This window comes from Cynocephalus volans, chromosome 2 (assembly GCF_027409185.1).
Source record: "Cynocephalus volans isolate mCynVol1 chromosome 2, mCynVol1.pri, whole genome shotgun sequence".
Classification (NCBI taxonomy): Eukaryota; Metazoa; Chordata; class Mammalia; order Dermoptera; family Cynocephalidae; genus Cynocephalus; species Cynocephalus volans.
In genome coordinates, this window is record NC_084461.1 from 13,681,927 (window position 1) to 13,702,707 (window position 20,781).

Below are 20,781 nucleotides of genomic sequence, written 5' to 3' on the forward strand. Positions count from 1 at the left end.
CATCAGACTGTCCCTCAGGGAACTTGAACTTTCACCCTGCTTTCTTGCTGCCTGCAGAGAGCCGTGGAGGTCATGTGCATAGTCCCGAAGCGGTGCAACGACATGATGAACGTTGGGCGGCTGCAGGGATTTGACGTAATGCGGCTTCTGTTCTGTAGAAGGCTCCTCCATCCCTTTCTTTTTGTCTTGGATGATTTCTCTCCACATGTGGAAAGCTGATCCTTTTTGCTTGGTTTTCTGTCTTCTCTCACTTTACTTCAACTTTATTGTTAATTTCTTTAAACTTCTTTTTGGTGCATTTGATTTGCTTTTTTGGGAACTTCCTCTACTGGAAGCCCAGCGCCTCATGGCAGAAACAAGCAGGATTGTGCTTTGTCTCTTGAGCTCTCTAAGAGACGAGTTTCCTTTAAAACCACGTTAGTTATGGATATAACTAATATAGGAGGCCCCTACCCTGTGTCATCCCTGGAAGCTTGACTTCAGGGTCACTGTATTCCTCATTAATCCAGCAAACTTTCATGTGAGTTGCCAGAGACTCCTTATATTACATATTACCTATTATGTATCCTAAAGATGGATTCAAAACCAGAATTTTTTTTTTAATTTGACTATTGAGTAAGGAGATAGGAGAAGTTTTTATTTTTCCTGCCTCCTGTTTTTGCTAGAGAATTTGGGTTTAACATTCGAGTGCTGTGGTTCTCAGGCTTACACACACAGAGAATCACCTGGAGGGCTTCTGAAAACACAAATTAATTCGTTCCTGCTGGATAATGCTGTCACTGCTGGTCCTGGGCTTAAGAGCCACTGTTCCAGTGTAAAGTAGATGCTTTAAGATTCCACTTTGAATCTCTGATTATAACTAAGGCCAGTGGTTAATATCAAGATTGGCAAAAACTTTAGGTAATTGTTCTGTTTGGGACTAAGAACTCATTATAGTAAAAGAAAAAAGGTTATAAACGCTATAAATTAATAGAAGAAAAATTCATTATTCTGCGGGAGGAAATCTAAGAAAGCAGAACTTCAGATAACTTTGAATGCAATGTTTTCTTCTTCCCTTCCTTTGCCCCCTTTTTCTTGTTTTAGGGTAAAATTGTTGCCCAGGGTAAACTGCTCTTGCAGGACACGTTCTTGGTCACAGACCAAGACACAGGACTTCTGCCTCGCTGCAAAGAGAGGCGTGTTTTCCTCTTCGAGCAGATCGTCATATTCAGTGAACCACTTGATAAAAAGAAGGGCTTCTCCATGCCAGGATTCCTGTTTAAGAACAGTATCAAGGTAATGGGTGTCCGTGTGGGTTTTCACCTGTGCCAGCGCTTGTCCCTGCTGCACTGATAGACTGCTTCCTTTTCAATGATGGTGGCTCCTGATATATGGTTTATTAAATATTTACAGAATTTTCTAGTGTGTCTCAGAACCTTTCAGTTCACCCAATCCCTCTTTCTAATGTGTTTTTTCTTGAGTGGCTAGTGTCCTGCACATGCCTCTGTGTGATTACAGCCATTCATTCTATCATGACGAGGAGACCTGGTCTTGGGTAGCATTTGTGCACCACCTCCTCTAGGATCATGTAAAACTTGTTGACATTTAGAGGCACAGATTTGGAGTACTGCTTTATGACCAGAATGTCCTGTTCTTTTCCTGCATTCAGCAAGGAGGTGTACTGAGCACTCAGTGCCCGGTGAGGGGTTCCAGAGATGGGCCAGACAGACGCCCTTTGTGCCCTCATGTAGCTTGCCCTCTGATGAGACAGAAAGACAGACACACACACAAAGGAAATAATTGCATATGGCCCTAAATTCAGTAAAGGGGACAGACCAAGGGTGAGACAGAGAATAGCAGAGGGGGAGGCCTGAGGTCCCAGCAGATGATCCCTGGGAAAGGCGCACACTCTTCCCACCCCTCATTCCCTCCACTTCTGCAGTTGTGCAGGCCTGAGGTCAGTAGGGAAATGTGCTTCCCTCTGTAGAGCCTCCTGCCATAAGCCACCATGGTCCCCATCAGAGCCAGGCACAGGGACCCTCCCAGACCGCTGAGCCCTGCAGACCTTATAGCACTACAGGCGGGATATGTGGGACAGCACGTCCTCCTCTGTCCGGCTCCAGCAGCCTGGGGTGGGTGTTGTCCCTAGGCACAGCCTTCAGGCTGGAGAGGAGGCTGCCTCTGCGGGAAGCAGGGCTGGTAGCCTCTACTTCTCATGCCATCCCCAGCACTGCCCTCTGAAGCCATGCCTGGCGCAGACCTCTGTGCCCAGAGCCACACACCACCCACCACCACTGGAGCTTCTCTCCTGTTCTCTTCACAAGTCCCTTGACAGAAAACCACTCCAGCCTCTTAGAAATTCCCTATACACTATTTTACGTATTCTGCTTCTATAAAATTACATATTTAGATCATGATATCACATACAAATTTATGACACGTTTTATTGATATTTGAGAGTTTTTAAGTGGTGTCATGTTATTCCTGGGGAAGCAACTAAGGGATTAACACTGGGTCATCTTAGAGGCGTTTTTGGAAACAGGTAGTCCCAGGCCCACATTTCTAGTTAATTGAGCAAACTATTGCTTAAACCCCTGACGATCCCTGTGTGCCTGAGTTACAAGAGGCATTGAAAGGCTTCATGACAATGATTTCTGAGGCAGTAAAAATGGAAGCTCAAGCAATAAGTCATTGTTTCAGTTTGACACAGGATGAACTTCACTCTGCCCTTGGCCAGGGATAAATGCACTTTAATTTGTTAGTGTAGTAAAATACATGTAACACAAAATTTATCATCTTTACCATTTTTAAGTGCCTACTTCGGTGGTACTAAGTACATTGACAGTGCTGTGCAACTGTCAGCACCATCCATCTCCAGAACTCTCTTCATCTTGCAGAACTAAAACCCTGTACCCATTAAACATTAGCTCCCCACTCCCCCCACCCCCAGCAGGCCCTGGCAACCCCCATTCTACTTTGTCTCTGTGAATTTAACTACCCTAGGGACTTCATGTAAGTGGAAGGGTACAGGATTTGTCCTTTTGTGACTGACTGATTTCACTTAACATGATGTTTCCCAGGTTCATCCATGTAGTAGCATGGGTCAGTGTTTCCTTCCATATTAAGGCTAAATAATACTCCATCGTATGTATATACCACGTTTTGTTCATTCCTCGGTTGATGGACACTTGGGTTGCTTTCAACTCTTAGCGATTGCGAATAATGCTTTAATTTTTTTAAGGTGAGTTGCCTTTGCCTGGAGGAAAATGTGGAAAATGATCCCTGTAAATTTGCTCTGACATCAAGGACGGGTGACATGGTGGAGACCTTCGTTCTGCATTCATCCAGTCCGAGTGTCCGGCAAACATGGATCCATGAAATCAACCAAATTTTAGAAAACCAGCGCAATTTTTTAAATGGTAATGTGCGTTCTCATACTAGATGTGTTTTCTTTTCATAAAGTACACATTTCTCTTTGTCTTCTCTCTCCCACTGCACGTTAATAATAATGACAGCACGTGGCACGTACTGTACCTCAGGCCCTGTTCTAGGCACTGTCTAGATAGTGCTTCCTTTCATCTTCACGCCACCCTGCATGGCAAGTACTGTTGTCTCTGTGTTACAGATGAGGAAGCTGAGGCACAGAGGGGTTAGTAATTTGCCAGAGTCCCACAAGCTGCTGGTGGCACAGTCAGGATTGAGAGCAGCCCTTGGCTCATGGCCTGGGCCCCTCAGGAATGTCCTGCTCCATTCTGTCCTGTGCAGAACGTACACTGCGGCCCTGTCCTCGGGAGAGGGGTGTGCAAGAAGGAGAGACGCAGGTGGAACTGGCAAAGATGCTGGAACATTCACGAGTGTATCACACACCCTTACCACCCTGCTTGTTGAAAACAGGAGCTGGTTTCCTTCTCCCAGCCTCCCTGACTTGGAGAGTATGGAGGAGCCGCACAGCACAGTGGTCGTGCTGCCCCTCCCTCACCTCTTAACACAGGCCATGTCTCATTGTGACCACTGCCTTCACTCTGGTTTTAATAGGGTGATCAGTGAAGAACTTCGAGAATTCAGTCAGGAACTTTAGACTCATTTCATCTGTCCTCTGTGTCCTTTTCTTCACATCCATGTGCTATATCTGTACCCCCATCTAACAGGATGTTGTCAATGCTCTGTTACAAGAAAACCACCTCCACATCTTGTGTGACATTGAAGAGCCAGGAACATAGGCACTCAGTGAAAAATCTGAAGTCTCATGGCATTTTGGGCTAAGTGGTAATCGGCTGCCTGGGTGTTCACTCCAGGTTTCTGTTCAGCTTGCACACTAATAAGTGTGCAAGTTACATTTGCAGTTAGAATTGGATGCGTGGAGGTGGGGAGGGACCATTCTTGTGCACATAGGAGGAGGTTTAGCTCCCATGGCCGTGAGCGAATGCAGGTCTCCTTAAATGTGTTGTTTTTAAGTGGTGCATTAAATGCCATTTCATGGCATGGGATTGGGAAATCTCAAAACTTTCAACATTGTCTTTGAAATAAAGTGAACTGCCCCCAAGTTGCTAACATGATTAGGCCATGATGTTAAAGCTTACCCCACTCAGCCTAGGTAATACCAACAGTAATAATTCCTACTCCAGAGGATTAAACAAGATCATGAAGGGGGCGGGAGCTCTAGACACAGTAGTCTCCTCCTGTCTCCCTTTATCTCCGAAAGAGGCTGTGGCCAATACCTCTGCTCACAGATGCTCTCTCACCGCTGCCTAGTGCTTCCCAGGCAGGGGCGATACATCTGATCATCCTATTGCTCAAAGGTTTTAACATTTTAACAATCTGTTAGTCTTTCCATATATCTTACTCGGCGTGATTCCTGTGTTTTCCTACAGATGATTACATAACAACACTAAATCACTAAAGCCGAGAGCTGGGACAGCCTCCCGACCAGCAGGGCCCTTGTGGGGCTCTATACACTTCCCTTGTCTGCTTTGTCCAACCTGCAAAACCAAGGTGGTCTGTGAAACCGCCTCTGCCTGTGGATCTGGGGGGTTACTTAACTCTCAGCCAGTTTCTCCTTTGCCTAACCCTCTGGCTTACAGAAGACCTTTGCAGATGCTAGACTAACCACCTTTCCCGTCACGCGAGCACTAGTTGGTACCTGAGGGAGTCCTAGTCAGATCTCCCCGGCAGTGCACTCTGGTCCTCCCGCTGACACCCGTCATTTGTCTGAGATGCTCCAGGTGGATAGGACTGTCCTGCACTTGGCGGGGATGCAGAGGCTCTGCTTGCCAGCTGTGGGAGGTGAAGTCTCAGCACTGTGCTCATTCACTCCACCTTCTGTACCGCCCACTCATGCACACACCATAGGTCCCTTGATGAAGTAATTTTAACTTGCAGCAGAATAGCCTCGAGGAAGTGGGGGCTGTGTACAGATCATGGTGACGACACACTGCCTGGATTACTTACCCCATGGGACATTCCAGCCTGGCACTTCCTTTTGATAATCTTATGTTCCCTTTCCCTTTGCCCTGAAGTTTGCCTTTTCTTGGTGGCCTGACTGAGTCTTCCGCTGTGTTGCTTGTTTTACAGCCTTGACGTCACCAATCGAGTACCAGAGGAATCACAGCGGGGGCAGCGGCGGCAGCGGGGGCAGCGGGGGCGGGGGCAGTGGCGGCGGCGGGGCCCCCAGTGGTGGCAGTGGTGGCCACGGCAGCGGCCCCAGCAGCTGCGGCGGCCCCAGTTCAAGCAGAAGCAGGCCCTCCAGGATCCCCCAGCCTGTCAGACACCACCCCCCCGTGCTGGTCTCCTCTGCAGCCTCGAGCCAGGCAGAGGCAGACAAGATGTCAGGTATGTCCACTCCCAGCCCCTCACTGCCTGCCCCCAGCAGCAGCCTGGTCCTCGAGGCTGGCCTTGGCCAGCCCAGCAGGCCCCACCCCAGTGGAGACTGTGAAGGTGCTGAGCGAGACACGGAGCCGATCCCCAAGATGAAGGTGCTGGAGAGCCCCAGGAAATCGGCCGGGAGCGCCTCTGGGGCAAGCCAGGACGGAAGCGCCAAGGACTCGCGGGCGAACCTGGGCTCCCTGCCCCTGGGAAAGCCCAGGCCTGGGGCCGTCTCACCCCTGAACTCTCCTCTCTCCGCCGCCTTCCCTTCTCCTTTTGGCAAGGAGCCCTTTCCCCCCAGCAGCCCCCTGCAGAAGGGGGGCTCCTTCTGGAGCTCCATCCCTGCCTCCCCCGCCAGCCGTCCCGGCTCCTTCACCTTCCCGGGGGACAGTGACTCCCTGCAGCGGCAGACGCACCGCCACGCGGCCCCCGGCAAGGACACGGACCGCATGAGCACGTGCTCCTCGGCCAGCGAGCACTCGGTGCAGTCCACCCAGAGCAACGGGGTAAGAGCGCCGGGGGGCCCGCGCCCGCCCGCCCCATTGCCTCTGTCCCGCCGGCCCTCCTAAACCTGTCGCCGTGTCCTCTACTAACCCGGCTCTGCTGCGGTGACCGCCTGCTCCGGCCGCCCTCGGGGCGCGCACACCCGGGCCTCAGTGACCGCTCGGTCTCTACTAACTCGCTCTGCTTTGTCCGCGCCTCCTTAACCTGGGAAAGCCGCAGCTCCAGGCCTTTCCGACCTTCCAGCCCGCAGAGCACCCGGGACGTCCTCTGTGGCCTCTGCCTTTCTCACGGCTCTTCTTTGGAGGGCCTGTCCCTGCTCTCCGCCTCCTATTTAAATTGGAATCTGTGCACTTTAAGCTCTTTGCTCATCGCTTGATTTTGCTCTTTTATGCCTTAAATTATCCTTGTATCATTTTTGACTCCTGCTGAAAAAAAAAAATTCCTCAAGAAAATTTCCAACAGCAAACTCAAAGCAGACTAAGCTGGCAAAATGGGGGGAAGGAAGCTATCCAGGGGGAACGTTACTCCACCCCAAGTTTCACTCTGCGAGAGAGACAGAGAGAGAGAGACACCACCGCTCGGGGCACCTGGAGCCCGCTGCGGTCTCCGCCTGCGGGAGCGTCTCTGCGTCTGTCCAGCAGGGGGCGCCGCCTTCCGCCTCTCCTTCGACTGTCGCTCACGCTGTGTTCTGAGCAGGAGGGAGGCTTGCTGCGGTGGCCGCTCCTCCGCTCTCTCCCAGCCCTCGCGGTTTGTGGCTTCCTCACTGTCCTACCTAACTTTCCTACACAGCAGACACCGGCCCGTAACACTTTCCTGAAGGCATGCGTGAGTGAATGGAGCCGTTCTAATGAGTGTGTGTTTGATTACTTTATACGTTCACTAATCATTTCCCTAAAAGGGTCTGTGTTTCTTTGCGTGTGTATATAAAAAAGCCAGCTTTTGCATGTTTCTCTCTTTCTGCTGGACTTGGATTAATGTTGTATTTGGGTTGATCTGGTCTTATTCTTTTCTCCTCTTTTTTGTTATATATTTTATTAAGCTCAATCTTTATAATTGATTGAGGAAGGAATTAAGAAATGGGTCTTGGTATATGTATTTGCACTTGAGTCTCAAACATAAGTGACTGCCCTGGCGTCCTCACTATGGGCACCTTGCTGTGTCCTGCAGAGCAAGGTGACCTGGTTGGACTGGAGATGCTGGGTAGGCAGGTGAGCATCCCACCGTGGATGTCAGAGAAAAAGATGCAGAAAACCCAGTGACAAGCTGCACCTGCCGACACCTAGCTAAATACTCACTATCCAGGCATGGCCTTACAGCTGTGACCCTTACAGAATCAGCCAGTTAGCATCTCTCGAGTTCATCCTAACCTGGACGCTTTCCCATTAAAATTTCAGCTGTTGCAGCGCAGGCGCCAATGTTGGTCTTTCTGGACAGTCATGAGTAGACACCAGTAATGGCCACAGCCCAGCTTTATCAGGATGTTCATCTGAGACAAAGCCACCGTCTGTGGTTAGCACATGTTCCAGCGAGTTTTAGATTGGGGAAGTTGCCCTTGGTTTCTGCCTCCCTCTTTTTTGTGTGTGGTAGGTAACCGGAAAGGGAATTGCCAAACAGCATTCTAGTCAAAATACCTTGCACAGGTACTCTAGGGGCCTGAAAGACTGCCAGAGGCCGAACGTGGAATTGGAAAATATCATCTAGGATTCTTAAGTATTAGTTAAAAGGAGCCGTCACCCGGTAGAGCTCTTATCCCCCTGGAAGATCAGCAAAGGCCTCCTCCATACTTGACCCCTTCTGTGGAGCTGTCTGCGGTCACAGCCAAGCAGCTGCGCCTACCACAGCCCGGGTCCTCCTTCCCTTGTAGATGCCACCTTCTGCAAAGTTCTGCTGAGAGGAGTGGATCTGGGTCACCCTAGACAGTGGCTGTGCCAGCCCTTTCTGCAGCCCTGTGGTCTGGCCTTCTGATCCACCTGCCCCCCGGGCAGCAGTAAGCACAGGCACATCGCGGTCACTCCCGGCCCTGCCTTTCTCTCTCAGGCCGGGTGAGCTGTGCAGTCCGCCAAGCTCTCACTGTTGGGAACAGATGTAAAATGCATAGTGCACAGCCTGGCACATAGGAGGTGTTTAGGAAATACTAATAGGTAGTATTGTGGCAAAGTATCGAATTATGAAATGTAGCCTGTTGTGATATATTACCAAAAGCAGTAGGCGACAGAAGTTGTTTCTTGTTTACATTTTCTAGCACATTTGGCTACGTAATCTCAGAGCTGTTGGGTGTTGCTATGTAAGTCAGAATACTGAAAAGTATGTGTTGCGGTACGTTGTATAAATGAGTGTGCACAAGCCACAGCCCGACACGTAACGGCGTCCTTTCTAGCAGTGAGGTCACAGGCAAGCTGCAGGCACCTGTGAGGGACAGCAACAAGCAAACGGGCTCCTCCCTGGCAGAGACGAGGAACGAGAGCTGGGCAGCTCCAGCGCATTTTACTTTAAATACCCACTGCAGGTCAAGATTCATAGCCCTGGCCCCTGGAATTCCCAGAGGCTGGCTGGTTGGGTTTCCCAGGCTTGGCCTCATGGAGGAGGGTCTCTTCCCACTCGTCCCCTCGGCTGGCTCGGGACAGCGGTCAGCCATCTGCTCCAGCATGTCGTGACGACAGCTCAGTAGACCAGAGTAAGAAGCAGGTGTTGAATCTGCACCGACCCAGGACCCGCCTGGGGCGTCTGAGCCCCACAGAAGTTCACGCCTGTGGAGTCGTGGGAGTCTGTGAACATGCTGACAGCGTCATCGGTGGAAGCTCTGAGAACAAGCTCTAACGGGACCAGGGCATGAGATGCCGTTTCCACATCCTAACATGGTAGACGGGCCGTGGGCAAGATGTAGCTCAGGAGTCTGCAGTGGTCTCAGCTTTCTCCTCCATCCCAGAGCAATAGGTCCTCGTCAAATGAGAGGTGTTATCATTCATGTGTCTTCTACTCAGCAGCTAACGCTACTTGGTTTGTATGCCCAGGGAGGACCTTAAGAAACCATTTTGACTTTTGCAATCTAGCCTTGTTGACTCAACACGTATTGACTGGCTATACCACATGTGAGTCACTGTGACCAAAGAGATAAGGTGCCACTGGGGCTGCAGGATAAGGGTGAGGTTGGCATCCCCAGGTGAGCAGCCCTGTGTCCCCATACCAATAGCGCCTTGGGGACAGTTGGATCACGCACACTCCTAGGAGGGCCACCCGCCGAGGAACGTACAGTGGAGACAGAGCAACTCTCCATAAGAGCAGGGTAGCAGTTGATTTACTTTCAGGTACTCCACCTTTTTGAAGGGAAGAAGAGGCAGAAAGGATTAGGCATGCCAGCAGCTTAGCATGATCCTGGAATATGCGTTCCCACTGAACGTTTTATCTGGAAGATTTGAAGACTTTTCCATCATCCAATCTGTCTGTGAGCCAAAGAGCTTTTCCCTGCAGCTTTAAAATTGTATATATTTTTTTAAGTGAGCATGGCATTCACAGTGGCATTACTGTGCCTGGGTCAGGAATAACCTAGTGTGGTATCACCATGAAGAATGAGCTGTTCCTGTGAGGGTGCGAGGAAGATCGGACTGTAATAATATCGAGCTTCTAGGCGTAAAGTGTCGTCATTGCAGTGACTTTTTTTAGGTTGTTCCTAAATTGCTTTGTAGAGAAATCCTGTATTCAGTTGTTGAAAAGTTGCACAGAGTTAGCTGGAGAGAGTGGAAGGAAGCGAGTGCATCTCTGTGTGGGGAGCCCTGCTCTGGGCCGGGCGCACCCTGGCGAGTGGTTCCATGCTGTCAGATCTCACTCCATTTGCTCTCTGCCTGTGTCATCTTCCTCTCTCCCCGCAGAGTGAAAGTAGCAGCAGTAGCAACATCTCCACCATGCTGGTGACACACGATTACACGGCAGTGAAGGAGGATGAGATAAACGTCTACCAAGGAGAGGTCGTTCAGATTCTGGCCAGCAATCAGCAGAACATGTTCCTGGTGTTCCGCGCCGCCACCGACCAGTGCCCCGCAGCCGAGGGCTGGATTCCAGGCTTCGTCCTGGGCCACACCAGTGCAGTCATCGTGGAGAACCCCGATGGGACTCTCAAGTGAGTGCCTGACTTGTTTATTTCTAAGCAACATGCTTAAACCCAAAATGGAGATGGGTGGCCTCCATCCCTCGGACTCATCCTTGCAGGTTCTTTTAATAACCTGCGTTTAGAAACACACGGCTTTTGCAGGTCACGAAATAGGGCGTGATAATAATTTAGTCTCTGGGGGTCTTGGATAGGGGATGAGGACTTTCCGAGGAATCCTAACATGTTAGTGTGTGTCAGTACTGGGGGAATGTCAGTGAAGACACTCATTCTCTAAGCTGCAAGTAAAGACCTGTGTGATGCCATGACAGTCACACCTTAGATACTAGAAGGTTAATCAGTTAAAAAACTCGAAGCCAATTTGGCTGCATTAAGTGTTATTGTAAAGAAAACTGAATTTGGGTGCTGGTTTTTAAAACTATTGCCTTCCCTGGATTTGCCAGCCACATGGTTTCTGGGAGTGGAAGCATTAAAGGACTTTAATGCTTTCAGTGACTTTTGAAGTCTCTGAAAGAGCAGACACAAAGGCACTGATGCTGTCATGTCCTCTCCACACGTGGCTGTCACCTGGCGAGGTTTGCAGCACAGGCTGCATCTCCAGCCTCGGCTCCCACACCCTCAGGGAGGCTGCAGAGAGCCTCTCTGCTTTTCCTGTGACAGTCCCTCATCCTGTTTCTCCTTGATGTGCAGAAATATATGTTTTAGTACATTGTTTGGGAATCCCATTTGACATCTTTTTGTATGTCAACCATACCTCAGTAAAGTGGTTTTAAGACAAATCTAAGAGGAAAAAATCCATTTTATATACTTTGTTTCCTCAAAACATATTCTTAGGCTGTATATTAGGGTTCTCTGACTAGAGAAGCAGAACCAACAGGGTGCATGTGGATACACATGGAGGTACAGATTTATCATAGGGAGTTGGCTCATGTAGTTATGGAGACTGGCATGTTTGCATCTGCTGTGTGGGCCAGCAGGCTGGAGACACAGGCGTGCCAGTGGTGCAGATGAGGTCTGAAGGCGGTCTGCTGGAGAATTCCTTCTTGCTTGAAAGGACCCTCCTTTTGTTCGAAGTCCTTCAAATGATTGGACGAGGCCCACCCACAGGGAGGGCAGTCTGCTTTACTGTACTGATTAAAATGTGAATCTCATCCAGAAACATGTTTACAGAAACACCCAGAATAATGTTAGAACAAATATCTGGGCACCCTATGACCCAGTCAGGTTGACACACAAAATTAACTGTCATAAGTACCTTTATATTTTAATCATTAAAATTTGATTTAAGAAATTGTTGATTTCATTTCCTGGTTCTTGAGAATTACAGGGAAGTTTTCTTTAGCATAGGCGACTGTTACTAGAGGATTTTCAGTTGCTGTATATACGCATAAGTTGAATATTCAGCTTTTCTCTAATATTTCCAGGTATCATTTGCTGAGCGTTGGAGAAGCATAATACTAACAATGTGTTCTTTTGCTGCTAGGAAGTCAACATCTTGGCACACAGCACTCCGTTTAAGAAAAAAATCTGAGAAAAAAGATAAAGACGGCAAAAGGGAAGGCAAGTTAGAGAACGGTTATCGGAAATCACGGGAGGGACTCAGCAACAAGGTATCTGTGAAGGTGAGTGTGGCGTCTCCAGGAAGCTGTGTTGCCCTCCACGAGCAGAAGGACTCAGCGAGGGGGCAAGATGCTGCACGGACCTGGAGCCTGGGTTGGTTTGGGCACGTCTCCATCTACCACACCGCCCTCCTCTGCCCTGCCAGCAGCATCTGGCAGGGTCTTGCTAGAGGGCTCATCTGGGACTGTGCTAGCTGGCACAGGGATGCATGCATCCTACAAGGAACATGGTTAGGTTCCCAGAGCTAGCACAGAGACTGGATTCTCAGAAACAGTGCAGAGAAGCTGTGGCTCAGACTTCCTTCATTGTTTCAGCCTTAGAGCAGAGCGGAAGTGACTGATGCAGGACACAGCTTCATTGGCTCTAGCAAATTCTCCTGGAGGTAGCAGCAGCCAGTTGTAATCCTCTGTGATGAGACTGCTTAATCCTGTGTGGGTTTTGCCTGGAGAAAAAGAAAATTCTCCTGAAAGGGTGTCCAAGCACCTGGGTCAGGGCCCTGGCCCTTCTGAAAAAGGAAGGGATTTAAGGACCACATGGACTCAGCATATAGGATGAGAAAAACTGACATCTTCAAGTTTAAGCGACATTTTCGTGTTTGTGTGTATTAAGGAAAATACAGTAGTATGTCATGAAGCTTTTAGGTGCAGTCAAAACATGGTCTATTTTGACAACACCCAGGCAAGCCAATTTTTACTAACCTTTTAATAATAATTATAGTCCTGTAATAAATGTAAAATACCTTCAAATAACTCATGTTTTTGGTTAATTCCTTTTTGCTTTTTCTATTTCAGCTTCTCAATCCCAACTACATATATGACGGTGAGTTCTATTACCTTTTCCTTCTCGTCTTGGGGACTTTATAGGTCTGCAGGGCATGTTTCAGAACTCTCAAGTGTAACCTCTGGAAATGGGTTTTCTATGGTGTTCTGGGATTGGGAGGCAGTTTAGGTCTTGTTAATTTGTTAAGGATGCGTCAGTGGCATGGGAGAGGCGCCGAGGGGGACTGGCATTTACCAACTCTCCTCTCTTGCAGTTCCCCCAGAATTCGTCATTCCCTTGAGTGAGGTCACGTGTGAGACAGGGGAGACCGTTGTTCTTAGATGTCGAGTCTGTGGCCGCCCCAAAGCTTCGATCACCTGGAAGGGCCCTGAGCACAACACCTTGATCAACGATGGTCACTACAGCATCTCCTACAGGTGAGGGAGGCCCGCTCTGGGGTGGGTTTCACGGCCAGGAGCACGACCTGGTTACATGTAACTGGAAACTTCCACTCCGCTGTGGCTGATGTGAGGATCACCCAGGTTGCCCTCGGCATGCTCACTCCTTCCATGAGGACACTTATCACAGCTGGCCGTGCCGTACGAGCTGATTAAAACTCGTCAGTCCTTGAGCTAGAGCTGGCAACCAGGTGCTGAGCTTTCTGACGCCCAGTGTGTCTCATCTGTGCGGTAGTGACTTGGGGGAGGCCACTCTGAAGATCGTCGGCGTGACCACGGAAGACGATGGCATCTACACATGTGTCGCTGTGAACGACATGGGCTCCGCCTCCTCCTCAGCCAGCCTGAGAGTGCTAGGTAAGCCACCTGAGCATGGGACACGCCTCCCCGGCGTCTCCTCAGGTCCAAAGAACCCCCACTCTTGACTTGGCTGGAAATATAGAGCAGTAAGTCACTCATCGGGCCTACACTTGACATAGGTTGATGTTCAGAAGGCGACAGTTGTTGACTGATCTCTGACTAGCGTCTCTAGCGTTTGGCGGAGGCCGGCTGTGCAGTACAGGGCGGCCGGGAGTCCTCATCCATCCTGCACCTGCTCCAGGGGTGGGAAGCTGCTTCCAAGGGGGAAAATAAAACTCCAAACTAAAAGGCGAATGGAGTCCTAGAGCACCCTGGGTGTAGACAACAGAATTTGTCATAGAACGTTTATCCCATATATCTTAATTCCATATATTTTAACCTCATTAAATCAGAGAAAGGACATGCTCTGATCTTTGGCTCATGGCACAGGACAAAAAAATCTTGAAATTGAGAGTAAAGAATCACTGATTTTCTAAATTTTTTTTTAATTTAACATATAATTGTGTGTCTTTATCGTGTACATGATGTTTTGAAGTATATATACACTGTGGAATAGATAAATCTAGCTAATTAACAGATGATCACCTCACGTAGTAATCATTTTTGTGGTGAGAACACTTCAGTGTATTGCATTTTTCAAGAATACAGTTTATCATCATTAACTCTAGACACCATGCTGTATAACAGATCTCGAGAGTCTTTCTCCTAACTGTAATTATATATTGATTTTCTAATTTTTTAGAACATACCACAGAAATTATAGGTGATTTTTTTTTTTTTTCAGTAAGTCACTAATGAAAGCTAAGGGTGATTAGAAAGATGTAAGACTGTTCATACCATGGAGATAGAGTGGGAAAATCGTGGAAAAGGAAGAGCATGATTATCACCATCTGCAGTCTCTTAAAGGTCTTTAGAAGAATCATCTCATCGGGCAGACTATTGATCGGTCTTATACCCATGAGGACGCACACGTACGGGCCCCATAACCGTACCCTAGAGAAAGACACAAAAAGAGAGCCCTGTCGTGCCACAGTCAGGGCCATGGTTTCTGTTAGTGAAAAAAGAGGAGGTGTGGTTTGGAGGAGCCAAGGGGCTGCTGGTCACTGTGATGCTGTTTCTTGATCTGGTTGGTGGTTAAAGAGCTGACGTTTATGTTTGACACGCTTTCTATATGCTTGTAATGCTTGAGTAAAAATGTTTATTTAAAGCATAACAGCAGTAAGCAAGTCCTGTCAGTACAAAAGGAAGAGGGGAAAGTATTGTCCTTATGTAGGTAAAAGTCCACCATTTCTTAATGGGATTTGGTAGATGTTTCAAAATTGCCTAGTGAGATAACTTTATTTTTCTAAATCAGTGCTTCATAACCTGTGGGAGAAGCCATAATCAGGAAGGCATTAGCCATGACTTAGTGGCCATCAGAATCACCAGCCTTACTGTTTGTAAAGCCTTTCAGAGGAGTGAGAGTGGGTTGGTATTAACAAAAAAGACCACAGAGTAAAATGTCTCCTTTGGCATAAGTGATTGAAAGGAAGTCATTGCTCCCTGTGTCTGCCCATCAGTGAGTATTCAGGGCTTTGGCAGGTGTGTGGGAGGGGGATATTTTGGTTTCTGTGAGGTTTCAGAGATGGATCAGATGTGGGTTCATTTATGGTCAAGTAGGGCCACAGTGCTGGCCTGTAAGCAGGCGGAACCCCAGCAGAGGTTACAGGAGCGACCTCCAGCCGTGACTGATTCAGGGAAGGCCCCTGGAGGAGGTGACGTCCCCCATGGAGCTGGGAAGGACAAATCAGACCGTGCTTGTTTAAGGAAACCATTCCCGGTGACAACCTAGGCAGAGGTGAGAGAAAGCTCAGGTGAGGATGGGATGAGCAGATACTTTACCTGGGCTGCAGCACAGGGCAGGTGAGAGGGCAGAGGAGGACCCATGTAGAGAGAGAAGCTAGATCAGTAGGGTTGAGAGAGCTGGGCAGCCATGGAAGGCTCGGGAGCGTGGCAGAAGCTGTGCCTCCTGGTAGCTGGGATGCTTGGGTGGGACACACGTCTTAACGCTGCTTTTTGCAGCAACACTTTATTAAAAATAAAGAATACCTTACTTCCCTGTGAGCATGTATAATACTAGTTCCTTACTGACAAGTGATTTACAGCTGGCACTTATAAAATAAAATTCTATCCATGTTTACAGTGTATTAATGATATATTAGCCATATGAACCCTTTGAACGTTAAGTAAAGATAGTGCACTCTTGATTTCTCACGGCCATGAGAAGAGACGTTGAGATGAGAGGCCAGCCTAGCTTTGAGGCCGTGTGGCCGGGTGAACGGGAGGGGACTGACTCCAGCAACGCTGTCCAGCAGAGAAAATGGACGCCACATGTACAACTTAAAATTTTTCTAACGAGCACATTTTCAGTTCAGTATATCCAAAATATTTGATTTCAACATGAAATCAATATTTTAAAAACACTTCCTATTTTGTATACCGAGTCCCAACACGCAGTGTGTGCTTTACACTCACGGCACATCCAGGTCACGTGCTCAGCCGCCGGTGTGGCTGCCGTGTGCGACAGCGCAGGTCTGTAGACTTCTTACCCGAGGAGCTGCGCACAGGACGAGCTCAGGGAGACGCTGCTCTTCTTGCAGGTCCAGGGAGTGATGGGATCGTGGTGACCTGGAAGGACAACTTTGACTCCTTCTACAGTGAAGTGGCTGAGCTTGGCAGGTATGATATAAAGCCTAGAGCCCTTCCCAAAGATCAGAATGCAAGATATAACACACCGTAGGAATACACCCATAACGTGAAACTGTGTGTTTTGCCAGCAGTTGGAGATTCTGTGTCCTGTATGTGAAGTGTAACCTGTAATTGCCTTTCGATAGTAAACACTGAGGAAGTACAGAAGCCGTTTTCAGTGAGGTTCCAAGAGAGAATGAAGGCCTCATGCCATGAGCCATCCATTGATGGAATGACTTAGCTTCTCGCCTGTGCATCTAGAATAGCTGTGTACCATCCTTGGGAGAATTCAGAGAAGAGTCACTCAAAACGCTTCTTGTAGGACTGAATTCTCTCTTGGAATCCCAGTTGAGAAAGGCTGCATGTACCTGTCAGGTTTCAGCGGTGCATGGAGATTTAGAAGCATTGCACCACAATTAGATGGAGTATCGAGGTCCTCTTGCACAAACAAAGAAACAGGTTTCAATGTGGAGAGGCTGTTTTTCTCCAGCAGGAACAGCCAGGGCTGGGCAGTGGCTCGGCAATGCCATGAGACATCTGGCTTCTCTGCTATCCTTGGCGCGTCCAGGCGTCACAGCCTATGCAGCAGGAGGAGGAAGGCCAGGACGCGTGACAGCTGAGCTGGTCTCTTTTGAAGCACTTTCCAGGAAATTCCACCCAGCAACCTCCCCTTAGATTCCCGGAGCCAGACTGGATCACACGGCTCCTCTTAAACGGCTCTGTCAGTTACCTCTAGCTGCATAACAAGTCACACCAGCACTTGCTGTCTTACAGCAGTAGTGACGTGTCACCCCTCACAGTGCTGTGGGTGGACTGGGCAGTTGTCCTGTTGGGCTGTCCTGGGCTCGGTCATCAGATGCACCCATGCCTCCCTCGCATGCCTCAGGCCATGTCTGGGACACTGGCCTCTTTACACATCAACTCCCCGGGCTTCCTCACTTGCTGCTGGAAGCGTCCAAAAGAGCAGAAGCAGAGGCCACAAGGCCTCTCCAGGCCCAGCCTCCGCAGTCAGCCCCTGCTGCTCCACATCCTGTGGGTCAGGACCAGTCACCGGCAGCCCAGCTTCCAGAGCAGGAGAAAGAGACTCTACCTCTCGATGGGAGAAGTAGCAAAGTGGGGGCCGTCCTTGACCCAGTCCGCTACATCTGCCACGTTCTGTGGTCGCAGGAAGCCACGGGGCCTGCCCAGACACAGATGTGAGGAAATCGGGGCTCCTTCCAGGAGGGAGGTGCAGGGCCTTCGGACAGGGATTCATTTCATTTAGGGTCACAGAGTCTTTTCTCCTTGACATACCTCAGAGTCCTCTGAAAATGATCTTCTCCACGTACTTTTACAGGGGCAGATTCTCTGTCGTTAAGAAATGTGATCAGAAAGGAACCAAACGAGCAGTGGCCACTAAGTTTGTGAACAAGAAATTGATGAAGCGTGACCAGGTCACCCATGAGCTTGGCATCCTGCAGAACCTCCAGCACCCCCTCCTTGTTGGCCTCCTGGACACCTTTGAGACCCCCACCAGCTACATCCTGGTTTTAGAAATGTGCGTACACACCTGACCTCCTCCCTATCTTTGTAGCCCACAGCCTCAGCTGCGAGTGGTTTTCTTGTTTTTGTTTGTTCTCTAGGAAGGCTAGAAACTAGGTTTTTAGAATCCAAAGAAATTCTAAAAAACATGTTTCTAGTCAGAGCCCACAGTCTCAGAGCCTTCCAGTGGTGGCAGAAAGAAGCATCACCTTCAGCGCGTACCACCCACACGGGAGCATCGAGCTAGTGTCAGAGCTCCCAACACACGAGGCTCTGCCGGTCCTCAGCCAGCCCTTGCAGACCCACTTGGTGTCCCAAGGTCCCAAGGGGCCAGGCCATCTCTGTCCCAGCTCAGGTGGGGTGCTCCTGGCGTCTAGTGGGTAGAGAGGCCAGGGCAGCTGCTCAACCTCCTACAAGGCCAGGACCGCTGCACAGCAGATTGACCTGGCCCCAAACGTCAGCAACGCCAGGGTGGAGAAACCCTGCAGCTGGGCACTCTCATCTGTGTGCAACACCTTTGCATTTAGCTTCTTAAATATTCCTGTCCTCCTTTTTAGAGAGAGTCATTTCCTACATTTACTCGGATTTTACAACTTCTTTTCCACTGGCAAGGGTCAGACCCGTTGCCACCGTTTGGGAATCTGCACGCATTCTTCCTGGGAGAGCAGGAGCAGCAGGACCTCTCCCCAGAATTGACAGGCCTGCTGCGACAGCGGGGCTCACATCAGGACCCTTCTTGCAGGGACTCTAAGCCTGTGCCTGGTGTTCTGTTTATTATGTTCTTGTCCTTAAAGAGACATCAGGGCTACCTCACAGTCTTCACAGGGCAGGGTTGGCACCCTCAGTGCCTTGGGGGACGGGGGGTGTCTCAGGGGTCCTGCCCACTAGGGTTGTGTGGCTACTTCCCCTAGAACCTGACGGGGCCTATGTTCCAGCGCCACTCTCTGGGATGGAAAACCCATCATGTGGCCACAAGGCAGGTGGCCGGGCCTCCCTCTGTACAAAGAGGACTCTGGTCTCTGTCCCTGCCCCTTCACTCTTGAACTCATTTCTCAGCCTTGATGTCCTTCAAAATCGTGACTACTTTGGAGTGTTGCTGTGGGCCTGGCAGGAGAGGGTTTGAAGAGCCAATGTCCCAACTGAGGCTGGCCTGGGAGCTCCTTCCTGGCTATAGACACAGGACGACCAACAGCCCCTGCTCCTTCTCCCCAGGGATTTTGAATAAGAACTATTGCCTGATCCTAGTCAGAAATCAACTCAACGGCTTTTTCTGGTGTAAAATTTTCCGTTTTAGGTGTAAAATTTCAGTGCTTTCAGCTGTCATTCTTGTCACTGGAAAACTACATGATTTGGTCTCATCATATGTTAACAGGATTTGTTTTCATAACAAATTACTACCAGAGTCTCATTGATCACTCTCCTTTACTAGACAGGTGGCTGATCGTCCTATAAATTTCTCTTTTGCAAACAAGGGCGGCATTAAGCCAGTTCTCAGAGAGGCCCAGCCCAGACCACCTCTATCCAACTCTGGCTTCTCTACCTGTGAACTTGGGAAAGTTGCCTACCTTCTCAGTGCCTCAGTTTCCTCATCTATAAAATGGGGACAGTGAAGCACAGAAAGTCATGAGGATTAAATAAATTGATAGAAGGCATTTAGTCCCTGGCACATTAGCAGCGTGTGTAAATGCTTTTTAAATACTAAAAGTGATTTCTGAGTGGGAAGACTTTTGAGTGCCACATTCATCATTTACTGTATTGTGTTATTGGCTGGCTCTTTGCTTCTATTATCTCACTCAGTATTGACATTGCCCATTTTACATTGGGGAAGCCAAGGCTCCAGGGGGCAGGTAACTTCCTCCCTTCCTTCAGCAGATGCCTGCAGAGTGGCTGCTGCAAGCCAGGGCATGGCCCAGTAGCTCACCCATGCCATCCCCTCCATCAGCAGAAGCAGGGCTGGGTCCCTGACTGCTCTGTTCCCCACTGGCATCTCCACGATGAGCTCCAAAAACAATCACCCTCCTTGTCTAGTTGGGCCTTCAGGTGGAGGTACGACCCTAAAAGCGTGGTGAAACACTCATAATCGGGATGCTTTCAATGTGTTTATTTCTTATTGGCCTGAAGAGTTGTGTACATTGAAGAACATCACGACAAAGTCACTCTTTTCTCCCTCTGTAGAGCTGACCAGGGCCGTCTCCTGGACTGCGTGGTGCGATGGGGAAGCCTCACTGAAGGGAAGATCAGAGGGCACCTGGGGGAGGTTCTGGAAGCCATCCGGTACCTTCACAACTGCAGGATAGCACACCTGGACCTGAAGGTCGGCAGGCCCCGGGGCTGGACTAGGGCAGGTCTGACCAGGCCGAGCTCAGCCACATGGGACGCGGGAGGCCCTCGCATAGCCTGACTTCTGAAGCCAGGCCGGGAGCCCTGCAGGAGACTGGGGACAGACAGGGATGGGTGGGAATGGGAGCACTGATTCCTGACCTCTGTCTCCGAGAGTCTGTATTCAGCCGTGTGCGGTGCGTAATGGAAACGTACTGACTGGTGAACATTCATGATCTTCCAGCGTTTTGTGAGACTTTCAGAAAGTTCCTGTGGGTTTTGCTAAGTGGGTATGGGACTGGGTCAGTGGTAACTTAGAAAGGGAAGAGAGTATTCCTCTTAGTGCCGGGAGGAAACATGAATACCCAGCCTCATAAACTGGCTTTGTTTAATAAGGCTCCTTGGCCCTTAGATTTCCAGAGAGCTGCTCTGCCTCGAGCCAGGGCAGCAGTTTCTCTAGCACTTTTTTCCTCCTTACGTGCTGAGGGGTCCTTCCTGTTGTGCACATGAAGTTTGTTGTAGCTGACTTGGTGCATTCCTTGTACCTCACCACAGATTCCTGACAGTCAT

At 49.4% G+C, this 20,781-nt stretch overlaps 1 protein-coding gene across 1 annotated transcript in view; it reads left to right on the forward strand.

Annotated features, from left to right (window-relative positions):
* TRIO (trio Rho guanine nucleotide exchange factor) overlaps positions 1-20,781 on the forward strand; it is a 335,145-nt gene that overhangs the window by 312,075 nt on the left and 2,289 nt on the right. Inside the window, exons 45-56 of the mRNA XM_063086904.1 lie at positions 58-135; positions 1,084-1,275; positions 3,221-3,398; positions 5,551-6,347; positions 10,212-10,459; positions 11,931-12,069; positions 12,859-12,886; positions 13,101-13,263; positions 13,520-13,641; positions 16,284-16,362; positions 17,708-17,908; positions 20,068-20,206. Coding sequence (XP_062942974.1) covers positions 58-135; positions 1,084-1,275; positions 3,221-3,398; positions 5,551-6,347; positions 10,212-10,459; positions 11,931-12,069; positions 12,859-12,886; positions 13,101-13,263; positions 13,520-13,641; positions 16,284-16,362; positions 17,708-17,908; positions 20,068-20,206 — 2,364 coding nt within the window. The remainder of the gene's footprint in view (positions 1-57; positions 136-1,083; positions 1,276-3,220; positions 3,399-5,550; positions 6,348-10,211; positions 10,460-11,930; positions 12,070-12,858; positions 12,887-13,100; positions 13,264-13,519; positions 13,642-16,283; positions 16,363-17,707; positions 17,909-20,067; positions 20,207-20,781) is intronic.